Source organism: Anomaloglossus baeobatrachus, chromosome 3, assembly GCF_048569485.1.
Source record: "Anomaloglossus baeobatrachus isolate aAnoBae1 chromosome 3, aAnoBae1.hap1, whole genome shotgun sequence".
NCBI classification, from domain to species: domain Eukaryota; kingdom Metazoa; phylum Chordata; class Amphibia; order Anura; family Aromobatidae; genus Anomaloglossus; species Anomaloglossus baeobatrachus.
The window spans coordinates 210,977,048-210,998,362 of record NC_134355.1 but is presented as its reverse complement, the minus strand read 5'-3'; the positions used below and the strand labels follow the sequence as shown (position 1 = coordinate 210,998,362).

The window sequence follows — 21,315 nt, the reverse complement described above, 5'->3', positions numbered from 1 at the left end:
ATACTGACATGAAAAATACAATAGCTATATGTAAAAATGAAAATATGACAATGGTATCTGCATAACTGCTATAAACGTTAAGAATAAAGAGAAATTTAGCTATTGAATTGATCAATACACCAGAGCCCCAACACCTTATCATGGTATTCTCAGAGAGAAATGTAGCTATTGAATTGATCAATGCAACAGAATACCGTGACGAGGTGTTGGGGCTCTGTTGTATTGATCAATTCAATAGCTAAATTTCTCTTTATTCTTAAAGTTCATAGCAGTTATGCAGATACCATTGTCATATTTTCATTTTTACATATAGCTATTGTATTTTTCATGTCAGTATTCACATAGCAGTTTCTGCTTTACATTTATTCCCCTTGCTGGTGTGGAGCCCTTCTCTCTACATAGTGAAGTTGTTTTAGGGTTGTTGCACCCAGTTCAGACTTAGCATGGTGTTCCAAACATTACTTCTTAATTTGTTTGTGGTCTTTTGTTTGTGAACCCCACCCCACCCACACCTATTGCCGATCCACACTATACATATATAGCCTTGGTCTCAGCTTCCCATACACAGTAGGTTTTTTTTAACTACAGGAGAGGACACACATTAGCTAGGGACCCCAATGTAAGAGAATACCATGATGAGGTGCTGGGGTCTGTTGTATTGATCAATTCAATAGCTAATTTTCTCTTTATCCTTAAAGTTCATAGCAGTCATGCAGATACCATTGTCATATTTTCATTTTTACATATAGCTATTGTATTTTTCATGTCAGTATTCACATAGCAGTTTCTGCTTTATATTTATCCCCCTTGCACTGTCGCTGGTTTGCAGCCCTTTTCTATATATAGTGAAGGATTTTTAGGGTTTTTGCACCCAGTTCAGACTTAGCATGGTGTTCTATGTATAATGCAGGCAGCCCCCCATGCTCCATGTATAATGCAGCCCCCATGCTCCATGTATAATGCAGCCTGTTATGAATGTTAGTTATGTTTTGGCTGCTGGGAGGCTCCCTCTGGTGGCCGGGAATGGTTTGGACTTGGACCAGGTGTGTTGTGCAGTGGGTGTTTCCTTTGCTAACTCTCTGCTTATTTAAGTCCTGGTCTGATTGCAAGCTGTTGCCGGATGTCAGTTATTCTTTGTATCTCCAGCCTGCTTAATCCTGCTTTACACCACATCTACTCCAGATAAGTGTTTGCTCTTTATTTATTGTCTGGTTCTTTTGCTTATCTGGGTTTGTCATTTGTTTTGGTTGGCTTCAGTTTATTTCCTTCCAGGGATTTTTCCCCTCAGTGGATTGTTGAGGAACTCCCTGCAGTTTTGTGTGGAGTATAGCTCCTTTGGGTCCATGTGTTTGTGGCTTGTTGAATTTGTTATAATTCTTGTTTTCTGTTCATTGGTATGACAAGAGCACCTGGTATAGGACGGAGTTCAGATCGAGCGATCTGAGGGCCTTTTTGTACTATCAGGAAGTTGGTATTTTGCAGGGTTTTTCTCTGGCCACCATCAGTCCCTTTCCTGTCCTTTCCTATTTTAGTCAGCGGGGGCCTCACCTTTTGCTAATCCTGTCATCTACCTGTGTATTGTGTTTTTCCTATATCACCGCAGTCTTTGAATGTGGGGGGCTTGCTATTCTTGTCTATTTTCTGAGGCAGAGAGTTATTCATCTTTCCTACCTTTAGGATAGTTAGTTCTCCGGCTGGGTTCGCGGTGCACAGGATGTTAGTTCACCCCTCGGCTACTTCTAGTTGTTATGGTTAGTAAGGGGATGGCGGCCAGATTAGTTGCCAATGCTCTTGTCACCTTTTGCCAATTATTTGTGGTGGTCTTCCAATGGTTCCGGATCATAACAGTAGCCCCCATGCCCCATGTATAATGCAGGCAGCCCCCCATGCTCCATGTATAATGCAGCCAGCCCCCATGCTCCATGTATAATGCAGCCAGCCCCTATGCTCCATGTATAATTCAGCCAGCCCCCCATGCTCCATGTATAATGCAGCCCCCCATGCTCCATGTATAATAATGCAGCCAGCCTCCCCATGCTCCATGTACAATGCAGCCCCCCCTGGCCTCTGTCCACTAGCCACCGTGTATGCACTGATTTAAAAAAAAAAAAAACCCCAAACAAACAACAAGTTCTTACCTCTCTCCTCGTTTCCCCGCTGCTCCATTCTCTTGATGAGCTTCAAGAGGTAGTCACCGGAAATGTTTCTCACTTCACAGGTGTGCCCTGTCAGGTTTAATAAGTGGGATTTCTTGCCTTATAAATGGGGATGGGACCATCAGTTGTGTTGTGCAGAAGTCTGGGGGATACATAGCTGATAGTCCTACTGAATAGACTGTTAGAATTTGTATTATGGCAAGAAAAAAGCAGCTAAGTAAAGAAAAATGAGTGGCCATCATTACTTTAAGAAATGAAGGTTAGTCAGTCCGAAAAATTGGAAAAACTTTGAAAGTGTCCCCAAGTGCAGTGGCAAAAAGCATCAAACGCTACAAAGAAACTGGCTCACATGAGAACCGCCCCAAGAAAAGAAGACCAAGAGTCACCTCTGCTGCGGAGGATAAGTTTATCCGAGTCATCATCCTCAAAAATCGCAGGTTAACACTAGCACAGATTAGAGACCAGGTCAATGCCACACAGAGTTCTAGCAGCAGACACATCTCTAGAACAACTGTTAAGAGGAGACTTTGTGCAGCAGGCCTTCATGGTAAAAAAGCTGCTAGGAAACCACTGCTAAGGACAGGCAACAAGCAGAAGAGACTTGTTTGGGCTAAAGAACACAAGGAATGGACATTAGACCAGTGGAAATCTGTGCTTTGGTCTGAGGAGTTCAAATTTGAGATCTTTGGATCCAACCACCGTGTCTTTGTGCGACGCAGAAAAGGTGAACGGATTGACTCTACATGCCTGGGTGCCACCGTGAAGCATGGAGGAGGAAGTGTGATGGTGTGGGAGTGCTTTGCTGGTGACACTGTTGGGGATTTATTCAAAATTGAAGGCATACTGAACCAGCATGGCTACCACAGCATCTTGCAGCAGCATGCTATTCCATCCGGTTTGCGTTTAGTTGGACCATCATTTATTTTTCAACAGGACAATGACCCCAAACACACCTCCAGGCTGTGTAAGGGCTATTTGACTAAGAAGGAGAGTGATGGGGTGCTACGCCAGATGAACTGGCCTCTACAGTCACCAGACCTGAACTCAATCGAGATGGTTTGGGGTGAGCTGGACCGCAGAGTGAAGGCAAAAAGGCCAACAAGCGCTAAGCATCTCTGGGAACTCTAACAAAACTGTTGGAAGACCATTTCTGGTGACTACCTTTTAAAGCTCATCAAGAGAATGCCAAGAGAGTGCAAAGCAGTAATCAAAGCAAAAGGTGGCTACTCTGAAGAACCTAGAATATAAGACATATTTTCAGTTGTTTCACACTTTTTTGTTAAGTATTTCATTGCACATGTGTTAATTCATAGTTTTGATGCCTTCAATGCAAATCTACAATTTTCAGTGTCATGAAAATAAATAAAACTCTTTGAATGAGAAGGTGTGTTCAAACCTTTGGTCTGTACTGTATATATGAACCACAATAAACTACCAGAGCATATTTGTCCATAATCTGGGTATAATCAATATATTCCTATGGATGAAATATATGTATCTCAAAAGTGTTACATAGAGAGTAAGACCCAAAATTAACTCAAATGAGCCAAAGATCTGCTAATATATAACTTACATGGCACAATATACAGGCATCACAAAAAACAGACCCAGAAATCCCACAATGGGGTTAAATACCTGTCGCCATATGACCACTGCTGAGCCACACTAGTGTGGGTTTTGAGATATATATACAGTACAGACCAAAGGTTTGGACACACCTTCTCATTCAAAGAGTTTTCTTTATTTTCATGACTCTAAAAATTGTAGATTCACATTGAAGACATCAAAACTATGAATGAAAACATGTGGAATTAAATACTTAAAAAAGTGTGAAACAACTGAAAATATGTCTTATCGTATTTTTCGGACTATAAGACGCACCGGACCATAAGACGTACCCTGGTTTTAGAGAAGGAAAATAGGAAAATAAAATTTAAGCAAAAAATGTGGTTATGACACACTGTTATGGGGCGAGTATCTGCTGCTGACACTATTATAGGGGTAATGTCCCCAAATTCTCTACTAAGGTACCCCATTCTGGTAACGATCCTCCTCCCTTGTGTATATATATGTCCCTCATCCTGGTATAGCCCCATCTTGCTATATACTGCCATGCTGGTATGTGCTCCCATCCTGCTATATACGCCATCATCCTGCTATATACGCCATCATCCTGCTCATATATGCCATCATCCTGCTCATACTGTAAAAACATAAAAATTAATACATCTAGTTATCAAACACTTTATAATGGAACATATTATATATGATGGCAGTCATGTCTATATTGAAGGGCATAGCTTATTGATAACAGTATTTATAAGGAATTAATATTTTGAGTCTGTATTGAATATAGATAGTTGCTGACATAGTCATATATATAAATATATAGCTTTGGAAGCTGCTAGTGAGTGACCTCACTTCAGCAAAATCACCCTATATGATTTGGGCAGCTGCATATATAATGACAAATGGTGGGGGGGCGAGGGGGCTCTCCCTCTTGCTCTGGGAGTCGATCTACACATGTCGAAGCTGATCCATCCATCCAGCCCATTCACCCAAGACGAAGTAACATATGCCTGACAGGTCTACAGTATCTAAGGCTTGCCTAACCATTCAGGAATCAAGGAAAGATGGATGAAGATTTCTATTGATTAGAATGGACTATTATTAACTCTTTACGTAAGCCAACGAAGAATATTATTTTTCCTTTCTGTAACTGAACTTTGGCAACCAATTTATTAGACATAAAAATACATCTATTCATTTTTCTACATTTTTTGAAGTTTTGTCTTTCATGCGCTTATCACGTATTTGAAGAAAATTATATTTAAGGGTATATTTTTAACATTTGGTGAGCCAGCTATTCGTGTTTTTTTAATTTTTGTACTTCTTCCTTCACTTTGCACAACGGGGGACACAAGTAATGAATATCTCTTGCAAAGTGTAAAGAATTGACAATTTATAAAAATCACGTGGGACCTAAGAAAAATACGGATAAGTTCAAGTCGCATGAATGTTTTTTAAATGAACTTTAAAGAGTTTGCAAAGCCACAGACGATCATCCTTTGATGTGTCTTTGAAGGAGAAAGAATAAGTCAGTCCATAAGAAGTTCTACAAGTGCTGATTATAAGTCAAGGTAAGAGAATGAATTTAAATGATTTTTCTGAACAAAATAAGCATTTAGAGAAGTCGAGTTTAGCGAAATTTTGGTTAGGCTTGTATGCTGAGTGTGAAATGGCAAATTCACGAGTAAATTCTAAGGTATTTTTTAACAAAGAGAAAGAGAAGCTTAGAAATTTATCGCATTTAGTCCATGAATTTCACAAGTTAGTGTTATAAAAATGTAAAGATGGTGGAAATGGACAACCTGAAATGTCAGTAAGTGATATTGTGCATTTTGACTGTAATCAAGATGGCCGCAGACATGTGCTGTCTATTGAAGGTGACCTTCAGGACACCGGAAAAGAAGCAGGAAATTACATAGAGAAGCCAGAAGGGGGAGGAGTCAGACAAGGAAATGACAGAGAAGCCAGAAGGGGGAGGAGCCAGAGAAGGACATGTGCAGAGAGGAGAAAATGGCGATGATCAGTTTCTAAAAATAGAACAGACTAAATTAGAAATTAAACTTAGGAAGAATCTTTTGGACTTATGCAAATTAATTCCTGTGTATAATCCCAAGATACATGTATGCAGAAATTCAGAAATATTTGAAAGTTCTGTTGAAAAGCTAAATTTAACCAATAGTGAGAAAACTCAGATATTCCATATGTGGATACCCCAACATTTTTTCAGACAGCTGGCATTAAAAAAATCTTCTGACAATGAGACATTTGATTGTCCAAATGATGATGACATCACTAGATTGAAAAATCTTATCTTTTGTGAAAGACATTAATCTAGTCCAAATTCTGAGATGCTGAAGGAATTCCAAATTGAACAGAATGAAAGTACGTTCTCATTTATGTCCATTTTTGAAAGTTTATATAGGGCGGTCATTCCAAATGTCAGATCGACTGCAATTATATATTTATTTATCAAGAAATTGAATTTTCTTGATGATAAAACCTGTGCTATCGCTTTAAAGAAGCGGAATCTATTCGAAAGTACCCAATTTATCGATTTTGTTAGAAATCAACAAACTCAATTAAAACAGAAATTAATTAATTCTGTGAAACCAAAAAAGGAGAAATTCTGTGAAAAATCAATATTGTCTCCCAGATTCAGATATTCCTGTGACAAAATGTATGAAATTCGTAGGAAATTGCATGTAAATTACAAATCCTACATTCCTTTTTCACAGAAAAACCCCTCCCTTTCCTTGTCTCCATTGAAGGAGAAAATGGTCACAAGATCCGATCCTGATGATCTCAGACAGGTTATTTTTAAAAACCCTGGCAGACAGAAACAGGTGATGGACTCTCCTGAAAGAAATATTTTGTCTCATGAGCTAGCGGAGTTACAAAATAATTTCAGAGATTTCAAAAGTTTAAAAATGTTTTTATTAGATCAGACCTTGGAAGAAAAAATTAGGTTGGTCTTCAGTTTGAGTAAAAGGGGATTTCTGAATTAATAAATATGGTGATTTGTATTTGATATTAACCCTTTCACGACCGGCCGATTTTTCGCTTTCCGTTTTTTGTTTTCGCCATTCTTTTTCTGAGACGTAACTTTTTTATTTTTCAGTCAATATGGTCATGTGAGGGCTCATTTTTTGCGGAACGAGCTGTACTTTTAAATGAAACCATCAGTTTTACCATATTGTGTACTAGAAAATGGCAAAAAAATTCCAAATGCTGAAAAATTGCAAAAAAAGTGCGATAGCACTATGGTTTTTGAGATATTTTATTCACTGTGTTCACTATATGGTAAAACTGTGTGGTGTGTGGGTGTGATGCCTCAGGTCAGTGCGAGTTCGTAGACACCAAACATGTATAGGTTTACTTTTATATAAGGGGTTAAAAAAAAATCAAAAGTTTGTCCGAAAAAAGTGGCGCACGTTTTACGCCATATTCCGTGACCCGTAGCGTTCTCATTTTTCGGGATCTTAGGCTCAATGACGGCTTATTTTTTGCGTCTCGAGCTGACGTTTTTAACGGTACCATTTTTGCGCAGATGCTACGTTTTGATCGCCTCTTATTGCATTTTGCGCAAAAGTTGTGGCGACAAAAAAACGTCGTTTTGGCGTTTGGAATTTTTTTGCCGCTACGCCGTTTACTGATCAGATTAATTGATTTTATATTTTGATAGATCGGGCGTTTCTGAACGCGGCGATACCAAATGTGTGTATATTTTTTATTTTTTTAACCCTTTAATTTTCAATGGGGCGAATGGGGGGTGATTTGAACTTTTAGGTTTTTTTGTTTTTTTTTAATTTTTTAAAACTTATTTTTTTACTTTTTTTTTTTATTTTACTAGTCCCCCTAGGGGGCTATTGCGATCAGCATTCCGATCGCTCTGCAGTATCTGCTGATCACAGCTGGAAGGCTGTAAACAGCAGATACGCTGTCTTTCTCTTTTGCTGTGCCCCGGGCACAGCGAAAGTGAAACCAATTCATGTGTAGTACAGGAGTCATCACATGACCCTGTACTACCATGACAACTATCGGGAGTCACGTGATCGCGTCACGTGACTTCCGGTTTCGGCGGTAAGTAAAACTTTACCGCGATTGCGCTTATAATGGCGCTGTCATGTATTGACAGCGCCATATAAGGGGTTAATCGGCACGAGCAGATAACGATTCTGCTCGTGCCTAGCAGGCACACATCTCAGCTGTGAAAATCAGCTGAGATGTGTGCCGATCGCGGCATGCTGCCGCCGGAGGACCGCGGGCAGTAAGATTATGTCATTTAGGACGTAATTTTACGGCCCGCGGTCGTTAAGGGGTTAATAATTATTCATATACAGTGAATCTATGCAATACATGTTTTATATGTATATGTATACATATGTGTGTGTGTATATATATATGTATATATGTATGTGTGTATATGTATATATGTGTATATATGTGTATATGTATATATATATATGTTCGTATAGCATATTGTATACTTAAAATTAGATCTATGTATATGAATAATAATATTTAAAATTTAATAATAATAGAAAGTAACTTATTTTAAGTGTTTCATTTTTATCATAAATATGATAATAATTTAATCTTTTATTTCCCTCAGAATTTATCAGTAAAAGCAAATTGATGAAGTATTACATTTTATTTATAAATTTATTCTTATCCTCAAACAGGTAATATATATCTTATTATGTGTACGTGAAATCGCGAAAGCATGCTAAATAATAATTATTATTTTCTCAGGTAGCAATCGTCAAGAGGAAGATCAGTTGTTTTAACATCTTTCTTTTAGAAAGTCTCCTCTTAATAGTTGTTCTAGAGATGAAAAGGTGAGTCCAAACTTTTGGTCTGTACTGTATATATTTCATCCATAGGAATATATTGATTATACCCAGATTGGGGACCAGGGCCGGATTAAGGTTGGTGGGGGCCCCTGGGCAGAAAATCTGGTGGGGGCCCCATAACGTTAACATTTTTAGCCATAACAGTAGAGCGCGAACCGCAGCATTTAGATATAAATCCAATGAACATTTATCTTATCCTGTTCTGCCACATTCAGATTTACAGTACTACAATACAGACACAGTCCAGGATCACTCACATCCGTCACTTATACACAGAAAGTAGAGTTAGGCTATGTGCGCACGTTGCGTTTGTCTCTGCAGAAATTTCTGCAGCAATTTGAACAGCACACGTGCGCTTCAAATCGCTACAGAAAGAGTCCGTAATGAAAAGCCAATTTCATGCGCTCTGAGTGCAGCCCCTCCCATAGACAGAGCAGGGGCTGCATCCAAAGCACATGAAAGAAGTGACACGTCACTTCTTAGAACGCAGCACTTCAGGCAGCAGCTGAATCGCTGCGCTCTAATACGTCACGTGCGCATGGCTCCTGCATAATCTTCATAGATTGTGCTGGGGACGCAGGACGCATGCAGTTACGCTGAGGTGCAGATCGCAGCGTAACTGCATGCAAATACGCAACGTGCATACAGAACCTTACTCACATAATTTTTATTGATCCCAATGTTAAGGCAGCCAGGGCCGGCTCCAGGTTTTTGTGGCCTCCGGGTGAAAGAGTCTCAGTGGACCCCATCCACACACAGACACGCACATACACACACAGGCATACGTATATATACATATTTGAAGACAAATTCAGAAAAATACACATTAACAGACAAATATATGCACAGTCATATACACTGACATACATGCAGACACAGACGCATTAGGGCTCGTGCGCACGTTGCGTAATTCCATGCATTTACACTGCGTATAGCACTACAGTGTAAATGCATGCGTCCTGCATCCCCAGCATAATCTATGTAGATTGTGCATGCCACGTGCGCACGTTGCTTTTATGAACGCAGCGATTTGGGTGTTAAAATGTTGACCCAAATCTGTGCGTTCATAAAATGAGCATGTCAATTATTCCGTGTGCTTTGGATGCAGCTCCACTCTGTCTATGGTGGGGGCAGCAGCCAGAGCGCATGAAATCGGCATTTTTTGTAAAGAAAAACTGCATCCATTATGCAGTGTTTCTGCAGCGATTTGACGCACACATGTGCTGTCAAATCGCTGCAGAATATTCAGTAGTTACGTGCGCATGAGCCCTTACAGGTATTAATATGGGGAAATCGCCAGCAGCCTCACTCACCTCTCCCGCTTGTTTCCGTCTAGCTCCTTTAGGACATGTGGCTGTGTTTCACGATGGCTGTGACTAACAGACATGACTGCATACTGACAGCACTGCCGTATATACATCACAGGAGGGGCTGGGGGCTACAATATATACATTACAGGAGGGGCAGGGGGCATAGACGTTACTGGAGTGGCAAACAGCTCTGGTGGTGTACTCATTACTGGGATAGGTGACATAGCGCTCTGGGGGACCCATATAGTTCTGGGATGCTGCACAGACTGATTCTTACACACACAGCTCTGACACACACACACACACAGCTCTGACACACACAGCTCTGACACACACGCACAGCTCTGACACACGCACAGCTCTGACACACACACACACACACACAGCTCTGACACACACACACAGCTCTGACACACACACACAGCTCTGACACACACACGCACACACACACACATACACACAGCTCTGACACACACACAGCTCTGACACACACACGTCTCTGACACACACACATCTCTGACACACACACATCTCTGACACACATACACACACAGCTCTGACACACACACGTCTCTGACACACACACATCTCTGACACACACACACACATCTCTGACACACATACAGCTCTGACACACACACACACACATACACACACACAGCTCTGACACACACACACACACAGCTCTGACACACATACAGCTCTGACACACACACACACACACAGCTCTGACACACACACACAGCTCTGACACACACACGTCTCTGACACACACACACAGCTCTGACACACACACATCTCTGACACACACACACACACACACATACACACACACAGCTCTGACACACACACACACATACACACACACAGCTCTGACACACACACACAGCTCTGACACACACACACAGCTCTGATACACACACACACAGCTCTGACACACACACACGTCTCTGACACACACATCTCTGACACACACACATCTCTGACACACACACATCCCTGACACACACACATCTCTGACACACACACATCTCTGACACACATACACACACACAGCTCTGACACACATACACAGCTCTGACACACACACACACACACACATACACACACACAGCTCTGACACACACACAGCTCTGACACACACACAGCTCTGACACACACACACAGCTCTGACACACACACACACATCTCTGACACACACACATCTCTGACACACATACACACACACAGCTGACACACACACGTCTCTGACACACACACATCTCTGACACACACACATCTCTGACACACATACACAGCTCTGACACACACATACACACACACAGCTCTGACACACACACAGCTCTGACACACACACAGCTCTGACACACACACAGCTCTGACACACACACACAGCTCTGACACACACACAGCTCTGACACACACACACACAGCTCTGACACACACACACACATACACACACAGAGCTCTGACACACACACAGCTCTGACACACACACACATCTCTGACACACACACGTCTCTGACACACATACACACACACAGCTCTGACACACATACACAGCTCTGACACACACACACACACACACACATACACACACACAGCTCTGACACACACACAGCTCTGACACACACACACAGCTCTGACACACACACGTCTCTGACACACATCTCTGACACACACACATCTCTGACACACACACATCTCTGACACACATACACACAGCTCTGACACACATACACAGCTCTGACACACACACAGCTCTGACACACACACACAGCTCTGACACACACACAGAGCTCTGACACACACACACAGCTCTGACACACACACACACAGCTCTGACACACACACACAGCTCTGACACAAACAGCTCTGACACACACATACAGCTCTGACACACACACACACAGCTCTGACACACACACAGCTCTGACACACACAGCTCTGACACACACACACAGCTCTGACACACACACAGCTCTGACACACACAGAGCTCTGACACACACACACAGCTCTGACACACACACACAGCTCTGACACACACAATGCACCCACCCATCACCCCCCCCACACACACACACACAATGCACCCCCCTTTACCGCCTACACACACACACACACAAAATGCACCCCCCATCACCCCTACACACACACACAAAATGCACCCCCCATCACCCCCTACACACACACACACACACAATGCACCCCCCTTTACCTCTACACACACACACACAATGCACCCCCCATCACCCCCTACACACACACACAAACACACAATGCATCCCCAATCACCCCCTACACACACACACACAATGCACCCCCCATCACCCCCTACAAACACACACACACACACACAATGCACCCCCCATCACCTCTACACACACACACACAATGCACCCCCCATCACCTCTACACACACACACACACACACACACAATGCACCCCCCCATTACCCCTCCCCCCACACACAATACAATGCAACCCTCATCACCCCCTACACACACAAATCACACTGCCCCATCCCTACACACTCCTGCCTACACACTCCTGCCTCCCCCCTCCCCCCTCGGAATACAGTACTCCTCCTCTGCCTGCCACAAAGCTGTGTTCCACTTCCTTCACAGATGTTCCCCGTTCTGTGTCCTCAGCCCCTCCCCACTCATCATCATTAATTAAACCTGTCTCTTCGGCTCCTTCATGGAGCGCTTACCATCTGATGTCCCGTGTGCCGGCGCCCGCAGCACTGTGATGACGTCAGCAAGGTGCTGATCTCATCACGTTGCTGCACGTCGGGGGCGGGGCCCAGTCCTGGCGCGCTGTTCAAATGTATTTACGTCTGAAAGACGCAAATACATTTGAATAGGAAGAAGAACGAAGCTGCGAGCACCGGCTCCGCTGCGCTCCTCTGCATTGTGTGCATGCCGGACACACAGCAGAGCCGGCACAGCACAGCGCTGCCTCCTGCTCCTGCTGCATGCTAGTGTGTCGGGCCTGCAGGTGCCCCCCGCCCCTCGCTGGGTACGCCCATGACGGCCGCAGCACATAGGAAGCTCATTGGCACACCTCTGACCCCGCAAGCACTGGTACTTCCGGGGTCATTCAGCGTCCTGTGCCCGCAGTTTGTTTTTGCGTCTTAAAGACGCAGATACAAATAAATGCCGATGCACCGCCCCACTCCCCCCCCCCCTCCGAAAACACAGCTGATTTATTAGACTGTCTTTACGGAGGGGGAGAGGGTGTGAAGGAAAAAAAAAATGCTGACAAGTATGGCCCTGGTGGTGGGGGCCCCCTTAGAAGCTCTTTTGGTGGGGGCCCCTGGGCTGGAGCCCCGCCTATAATCCGGCCCTGTTGGGGACAAATATTTTCTGGTAGTTTATTGTGGTTCATATTCCTTATTATCCACAGTTATTATCAATTTTTGCTTTCTGCTTAGAAGTACCTTGCTGAGTTTTGTGGTGCTTATTTGGCACTTTTTTCATTACTTTTCTCCTTGCCTTTTACGATTTAAAAAAAACAAATCTAATCAATAAATATCTTTGTATTTGAATATTAATTTGTGTCCTTTTGGCTATATTTTCCTTTTTGGTTATTGTTTGACTCATTAGCCTGGTTCCATTTACTAATTGGAGATGTATTATTGTGATATACATGTACCTCCTTTTGGCGACACGTTTTGGTAATTAACAGCACTGATGGGGGCATACACATTGGGGACACTAGTAGCCTGTGGGGCATTCATATTACTAGGGAATGCTGGGGGCCTATGGGGCATTTACATTACTGGAGGGCCTGTGGGGTATACGGTTTACTAGGGCATACACATTACTGGGGTTGCTGGGAGCCTGTGGGATATACATATTAGTGTGGGGGACAGTGGGGTCCTGAGGGGCATACACATTACTAGGGATGCTTGGGGCCTGGGAGACATGGACATTACTGGGAGCCTATGAGATATACACATTACTGGGGGGTATACACATTACTGTGGGATGCTGGGGACTTGGGGGACATACACATTACTGAGGGATGCTGGTGGCCTGGGAGGGCATACACAGTACTGGGGGATGCTGGGGTCCTGGGTGGCATAAACATTACTGGGGGCCTGTGGGATATACACATCACTGGGAGTCTGTGGTATATTTATTTATTACTGGGGATGCTGGAGACCTGTGTGGGCATACACCTACTGGCCCTGGGGATTCAGGAGGCCCATGGGGTGTACACATACTGGCCCTGGGCAGTATATGCAGGCAGACAGCAGTACTGTAGAACAGTGGGGGCCGGCAGCCTCTCCTCTTCCTGTGTGGGACAGGAGCGCATTGCATGCTAGCTATGCGCAAAGATGAAGCCCGGCCTGCGGGCATGTGCTCTGCTGGTTTAAAGTGCCGGCAGACAGCAGTGAGGCTGCCGGAAGTGTGCCCTGGAGGCACAAGAAAGCTATTTATGACCTGCTCCTGCCGACCGTAAGTGGGCCCCCCGGCTGTCCGAGTGCATCGGGTGCAACGGGTGCTGATGCTGGCCCTGTCTATACTGTATCTGGTCAAGCTTGCTCACTAAAATACCATTTTATTCAATTATTTGTGTTCCAAGTATTTGCTCTTTTATGAAGGTGAAAACGAGCTGGGGGGTGGAGGGGTTAAATACAGACAGCACATGTATTGTACACTGATACCATCTGTGTGCTGTATGTGTTTTTCAAGAACCCATAGACTTGTATCTGTGATACCAGATAAGATAAAAAAAGAAGTGAATAACACCATAGATTATAATGGGTGTGGTACTCATGAAAATAAATAAATAAAGCACATACATGCAACATGGATATCTGAGTGAGGCCTAAAGCAGTATTCCAGCTGTCATATCTGTATAGCTTATAGCATTATTAATATGAAAAAAATGTAAGGCTAAGTTCACACAGGGTCTTTGCTGCATCTTTGCTGCGTTTTTGACATCACAAAGATGCACCAACATGCATGTATTTCCTTCCTCCAGCAAAGTTCATGAGATTTCTATTTTGCTGTCCACACTGGGCATCTTTTGATGGCTGCATCCTGGCTGCGTTTTTGAAGATGCAGCATGTCAATTGTTTTTGCAGCATTTTTAAGCCCTTTCCAGTCAATAGATTTGACTTAAAAAAACGCATTGGTGCGTTTTTAGTGCATTTTTGATGCACTCAAGATGCACTGGCAAAAAGATGCCACGTGTGAACATAGCCTTATAGTGAAAATTAATGCAACACACTTACCAACAGATTGAAGCCTGTTGAACCAACGAACAGTATTTTGAAAGTAGTTTGGAAAAATAGGGTTTGCAGCTCCAATCAAGTCAAGTAAAATAAATAAATCCTTAAAGGGAAAAAAAAAAAAACTTAGTACAAAAAAACTGTATGCTTTAATATCAACATTAATACTAAGCCAATTTCTTTTAGCCAAAATACAATAAGAAGAAATTAAAAATCACTTTCTGATTCCTGGAAAACTTTATACCGTGTTTTTCCAAAAATAAGACCTACCCCAAAAATAAGCCCTAGCAGGGATTTTCAGCATTTTCGGAGAAAGGCTTAAATATAAGCCCTCCCCCGAAAATAAGCCGTAGTCTCGGATCAATAATGAGGTGTCCGTGCAGCTAAAAAAGTTACAGATACTGCAGGACACTTCATTATACACAGCGGCACCCGGCAATCACACTCACCAGACGCCGAGCAGCAGGACCTGCAGTGATCGCACACATCAGTTCACACACACACACACACACACACACACACAAAATCAGATCTCACACACACACCAGATCTCACACACAAACATCGGATCGCACACACAGTCAGATCGCACACACAAACATCGGATCACACGCAAACATCAAATCACACACAAACATCTGATCGCACACACATCGGATCGCATACACACTCACCTCATCCAGTGACACCGATATCTTCTCGCCGGGAGAATCCTGAGAGGCAGTGCGGTGCAGCGCGATGAACAGGACCTGCAGCCGGACACGTGACTTGCTCTCATTCCCTGCTGCCGTAAGTGCTGGATGTGATGTGTGTGTGTGTGTGTGTGTGATCTGCTGTGTGTATCTGTGATCGGCTGTGTGTGTGTCTGCGATCGGCTGTGTTTTTCTGCGATCGGCTGTGTGTCTGCGTTCGGATGTGTGTATCTGTGATCGGCTGTGTGTGTCTGTGATCGGATGTGTGTGTCTTTGATCTGATGTGTGTGCCTGTGATAGGATGTGTGTATCTTTGATCGGCTGTGTGTGCCTGCGATCGGATGTGTGTATCTGTGATCGGCTGTGTGTGCCTGCGATCGGATGTGTGTATCTGTGATCGGCTGTGTGTGCCTGTGATAGGAGGTGTGTATCTGTGATCGGCTGTGTGTGCCTGTGATAGGATGTGTGTGCCTGTGATCGGCTGTGTGTGCCTGTGATAGGATGTGTGTATCTGTGATCGGCTGTGTGTGTCTGCGATCGGATGTGTGTATCTGTGATCGGCTGTGTGTGCCTGTGATAGGATGTGTGTATCTGTGATCGGCTGTGTGTGCCTGTGATAGGATGTGTGTATCTGTGATCGGCTGTGTGTGCCTGGGATAGGATGTGTGTATCTGTGATCGGCTGTGTGTGCCTGTGATAGTATGTGTGTATCTGATCGGCTGTGTGTGCCTGTGATAGGATGTGTGTATCTGTGATCGGCTGTGTGTGTGCCTGCGATCGGATGTGTGTATCTGTGATCGGCTGTGTGTGCCTGCGATCTGCTGTGTGTGATCTGCTGTGTGTGCCTGCGATCTGCTGTGTGTGATCTGCTGTGTATATCTGCGATCTGCTGTGTGTGTGTGCCTGTGATCGGCTGTGTGTATCTGTGATCGGCTGTGTGTGCCTGCGATCTGCTGTGTGTGATCTGCTGTGTATATCTGCGATCTGCTGTGTGTGTGTGCCTGTGATCGGCTGTGTATATCTGTGATCTGCTGTGTGTGTGTGTGAGATCTGCTGTGTGTGAGATCTGCTGTGTGTGTCTGGGATCTTCTGTGTGTGTCTGGGATCTTCTGTGTGTGTCAGCGTGTCAGCTAGCAGCAGGGTAGGACGGCATGCAGCACCGACCGGAGATCACAGGAGGACCTGGGAACCACGCAGACGTCCTGGTCTGGTGAGTATGAGTCCCCTGGGAAGTGGGGGGGTCTGCTTTTTTGGGGGGTAAACTTACCCCCAACTGTGTTTCTCCAAGAATAAGACCTCCTCCAAAAATAAGCCCTAGTGCTTTTTGGGGGGGGGGGGGGGGGGCAAAAAAAATATAAGACAGTGTCTTATTTTTGGAAAAACACGGTAGCATAAAATAAACCACGAAAAATATGTTCTAAGATACACAATATGGTATATACAAATATATCGCTATCTAAGAACATAGACGAGAACTGATTTAAGCTGACCGCCTGATATATATCTATCTCACAAAAGTGAGTACACCCCTCACACTTGTGTAAATATTTTATCTTTTCGTGGCACAACACTGAGGATATGATACTTTAATACAATGTAAAGTAGTCAGTGTACAGCCTGTAAAGTGAAGGAAATATTATTATATCTTGCTGATTTTGTAAGTTTGCCCACTGACATGACATGAACAGTCTATATTTTTAACAGTGAGAGATATAATATCCAAACTAAAATCCAGAAAATCACATTGTACAAATTATATACATTATTTGCATTTTACAGAGAGATTTAGTGTAGGGACCTACAGACATGAGGTCCCTTGACGAGGGTGTAGGCTTACGTTTTATGGCCATAAATACCAACAAAAACCTCATATTTTTTTGTTTGTACAGGATACAGCCAGGCCCCTTTCTGTTGGGCCTTGCATTGTAGAGTGTCTGTCCGTGCATGATATACAGTGGAGTACGGCTTGGCAGCCCGCCTGATCTAATAGAAGGGCGTTACCTAATAGGCTGCGGGTTTGTGACTGTGTCATCTGCATGTGAACAGCGCTCTATGCAAGCCACTTGTGTGCAGTTTTATCATCTAGCAGTCACCTCCCCTCCATTCCATGAAGGTGTGTGTGTGATCTGCTTCTCCTGCACCTGTGATGCCTCCACTTAGTGGGGGTTTAGCTGTATCCTGCTAGAGCATCAGTTTTTGGCCAGGGCGATGTACACACTGCAGCCCAACTTGCTGTGAGTAATACTTGATTTTTGGAGGACATTATCCTCTTATTGTTGCTTTTTTTATATTTAGTGTAGGGACCTACAGACATGAGGTCCCTTGACGAGGGTGTAGGCTTACGTTTTATGGCCATAAATACCAACAAAAACCTCATATTTTTTTGTTTGTACAGGATACAGCCAGGCCCCTTTCTGTTGGGCCTTGCATTGTAGAGTGTCTGTCCGTGCATGATATACAGTGGAGTACGGCTTGGCAGCCCGCCTGATCTAATAGAAGGGCGTTACCTAATAGGCTGCGGGTTTGTGACTGTGTCATCTGCATGTGAACAGCGCTCTATGCAAGCCACTTGTGTGCAGTTTTATCATCTAGCAGTCACCTCCCCTCCATTCCATGAAGGTGTGTGTGTGATCTGCTTCTCCTGCACCTGTGATGCCTCCACTTAGTGGGGGTTTAGCTGTATCCTGCTAGAGCATCAGTTTTTGGCCAGGGCGATGTACACACTGCAGCCCAACTTGCTGTGAGTAATACTTGATTTTTGGAGGACATTATCCTCTTATTGTTGCTTTTTTTATATTTAGTGTAGGGACCTACAGACATGAGGTCCCTTGACGAGGGTGTAGGCTTACGTTTTATGGCCATAAATACCAACAAAAACCTCATATTTTTTTGTTTGTACAGGATACAGCCAGGCCCCTTTCTGTTGGGCCTTGCATTGTAGAGTGTCTGTCCGTGCATGATATACAGTGGAGTACGGCTTGGCAGCCCGCCTGATCTAATAGAAGGGCGTTACCTAATAGGCTGCGGGTTTGTGACTGTGTCATCTGCATGTGAACAGCGCTCTATGCAAGCCACTTGTGTGCAGTTTTATCATCTAGCAGTCACCTCCCCTCCATTCCATGAAGGTGTGTGTGTGATCTGCTTCTCCTGCACCTGTGATGCCTCCACTTAGTGGGGGTTTAGCTGTATCCTGCTAGAGCATCAGTTTTTGGCCAGGGCGATGTACACACTGCAGCCCAACTTGCTGTGAGTAATACTTGATTTTTGGAGGACATTATCCTCTTATTGTTGCTTTTTTTATATTTAGTGTAGGGACCTACAGACATGAGGTCCCTTGACGAGGGTGTAGGCTTACGTTTTATGGCCATAAATACCAACAAAAACCTCATATTTTTTTGTTTGTACAGGATACAGCCAGGCCCCTTTCTGTTGGGCCTTGCATTGTAGAGTGTCTGTCCGTGCATGATATACAGTGGAGTACGGCTTGGCAGCCCGCCTGATCTAATAGAAGGGCGTTACCTAATAGGCTGCGGGTTTGTGACTGTGTCATCTGCATGTGAACAGCGCTCTATGCAAGCCACTTGTGTGCAGTTTTATCATCTAGCAGTCACCTCCCCTCCATTCCATGAAGGTGTGTGTGTGTGATCTGCTTCTCCTGCACCTGTGATGCCTCCACTTAGTGGGGGTTTAGCTGTATCCTGCTAGAGCATCAGTTTTTGGCCAGGGCGATGTACACACTGCAGCCCAACTTGCTGTGAGTAATACTTGATTTTTGGAGGACATTATCCTCTTATTGTTGCTTTTTTTTATATTTAGTGTAGGGACCTACAGACATGAGGTCCCTTGACGAGGGTGTAGGCTTACGTTTTATGGCCATAAATACCAACAAAAACCTCATATTTTTTGTTTGTACAGGATACAGCCAGGCCCCTTTCTGTTGGGCCTTGCATTGTAGAGTGTCTGTCCGTGCATGATATACAGTGGAGTACGGCTTGGCAGCCCGCCTGATCTAATAGAAGGGCGTTACCTAATAGGCTGCGGGTTTGTGACTGTGTCATCTGCATGTGAACAGCGCTCTATGCAAGCCACTTGTGTGCAGTTTTATCATCTAGCAGTCACCTCCCCTCCATTCCATGAAGGTGTGTGTGTGATCTGCTTCTCCTGCACCTGTGATGCCTCCACTTAGTGGGGGTTTAGCTGTATCCTGCTAGAGCATCAGTTTTTGGCCAGGGCGATGTACACACTGCAGCCCAACTTGCTGTGAGTAATACTTGATTTTTGGAGGACATTATCCTCTTATTGTTGCTTTTTTTATATTTAGTGTAGGGACCTACAGACATGAGGTCCCTTGACGAGGGTGTAGGCTTACGTTTTATGGCCATAAATACCAACAAAAACCTCATATTTTTTTGTTTGTACAGGATACAGCCAGGCCCCTTTCTGTTGGGCCTTGCATTGTAGAGTGTCTGTCCGTGCATGATATACAGTGGAGTACGGCTTGGCAGCCCGCCTGATCTAATAGAAGGGCGTTACCTAATAGGCTGCGGGTTTGTGACTGTGTCATCTGCATGTGAACAGCGCTCTATGCAAGCCACTTGTGTGCAGTTTTATCATCTAGCAGTCACCTCCCCTCCATTCCATGAAGGTGTGTGTGTGATCTGCTTCTCCTGCACCTGTGATGCCTCCACTTAGTGGGGGTTTAGCTGTATCCTGCTAGAGCATCAGTTTTTGGCCAGGGCGATGTACACACTGCAGCCCAACTTGCTGTGAGTAATACTTGATTTTTGGAGGACATTATCCTCTTATTGTTGCTTTTTTTATATTTAGTGTAGGGACCTACAGACATGAGGTCCCTTGACGAGGGTGTAGGCTTACGTTTTATGGCCATAAATACCAACAAAAACCTCATATTTTTTTGTTTGTACAGGATACAGCCAGGCCCCTTTCTGTTGGGCCTTGCATTGTAGAGTGTCTGTCCGTGCATGATATACAGTGGAGTACGGCTTGGCAGCCCGCCTGATCTAATAGAAGGGCGTTACCTAATAGGCTGCGGGTTTGTGACTGTGTCATCTGCATGTGAACAGCGCTCTATGCAAGCCACTTGTGTGCAGTTTTATCATCTAGCAGTCACCTCCCCTCCATTCCATGAAGGTGTGTGTGTGATCTGCTTCTCCTGCACCTGTGATGCCTCCACTTAGTGGGGGTTTAGCTGTATCCTGCTAGAGCATCAGTTTTTGGCCAGGGCGATGTACACACTGCAGCCCAACTTGCTGTGAGTAATACTTGATTTTTGGAGGACATTATCCTCTTATTGTTGCTTTTTTTATATTTAGTGTAGGGACCTACAGACATGAGGTCCCTTGACGAGGGTGTAGGCTTACGTTTTATGGCCATAAATACCAACAAAAACCTCATATTTTTTTGTTTTTACAGGATACAGCCAGGCCCCTTTCTGTTGGGCCTTGCATTGTAGAGTGTCTGTCCGTGC

The 21,315-nt window shown here is 44.1% G+C and overlaps 1 protein-coding gene across 1 annotated transcript in view; it reads right to left on the bottom strand.

Moving 5' to 3' along the window:
* QPCT (glutaminyl-peptide cyclotransferase) overlaps positions 1-21,315 on the bottom strand; it is a 585,853-nt gene that overhangs the window by 168,965 nt on the left and 395,573 nt on the right. Inside the window, exon 5 of the mRNA XM_075339704.1 lies at positions 15,139-15,238. Within this exon, the coding sequence (XP_075195819.1) occupies positions 15,139-15,238 (100 nt within the window). The remainder of the gene's footprint in view (positions 1-15,138; positions 15,239-21,315) is intronic.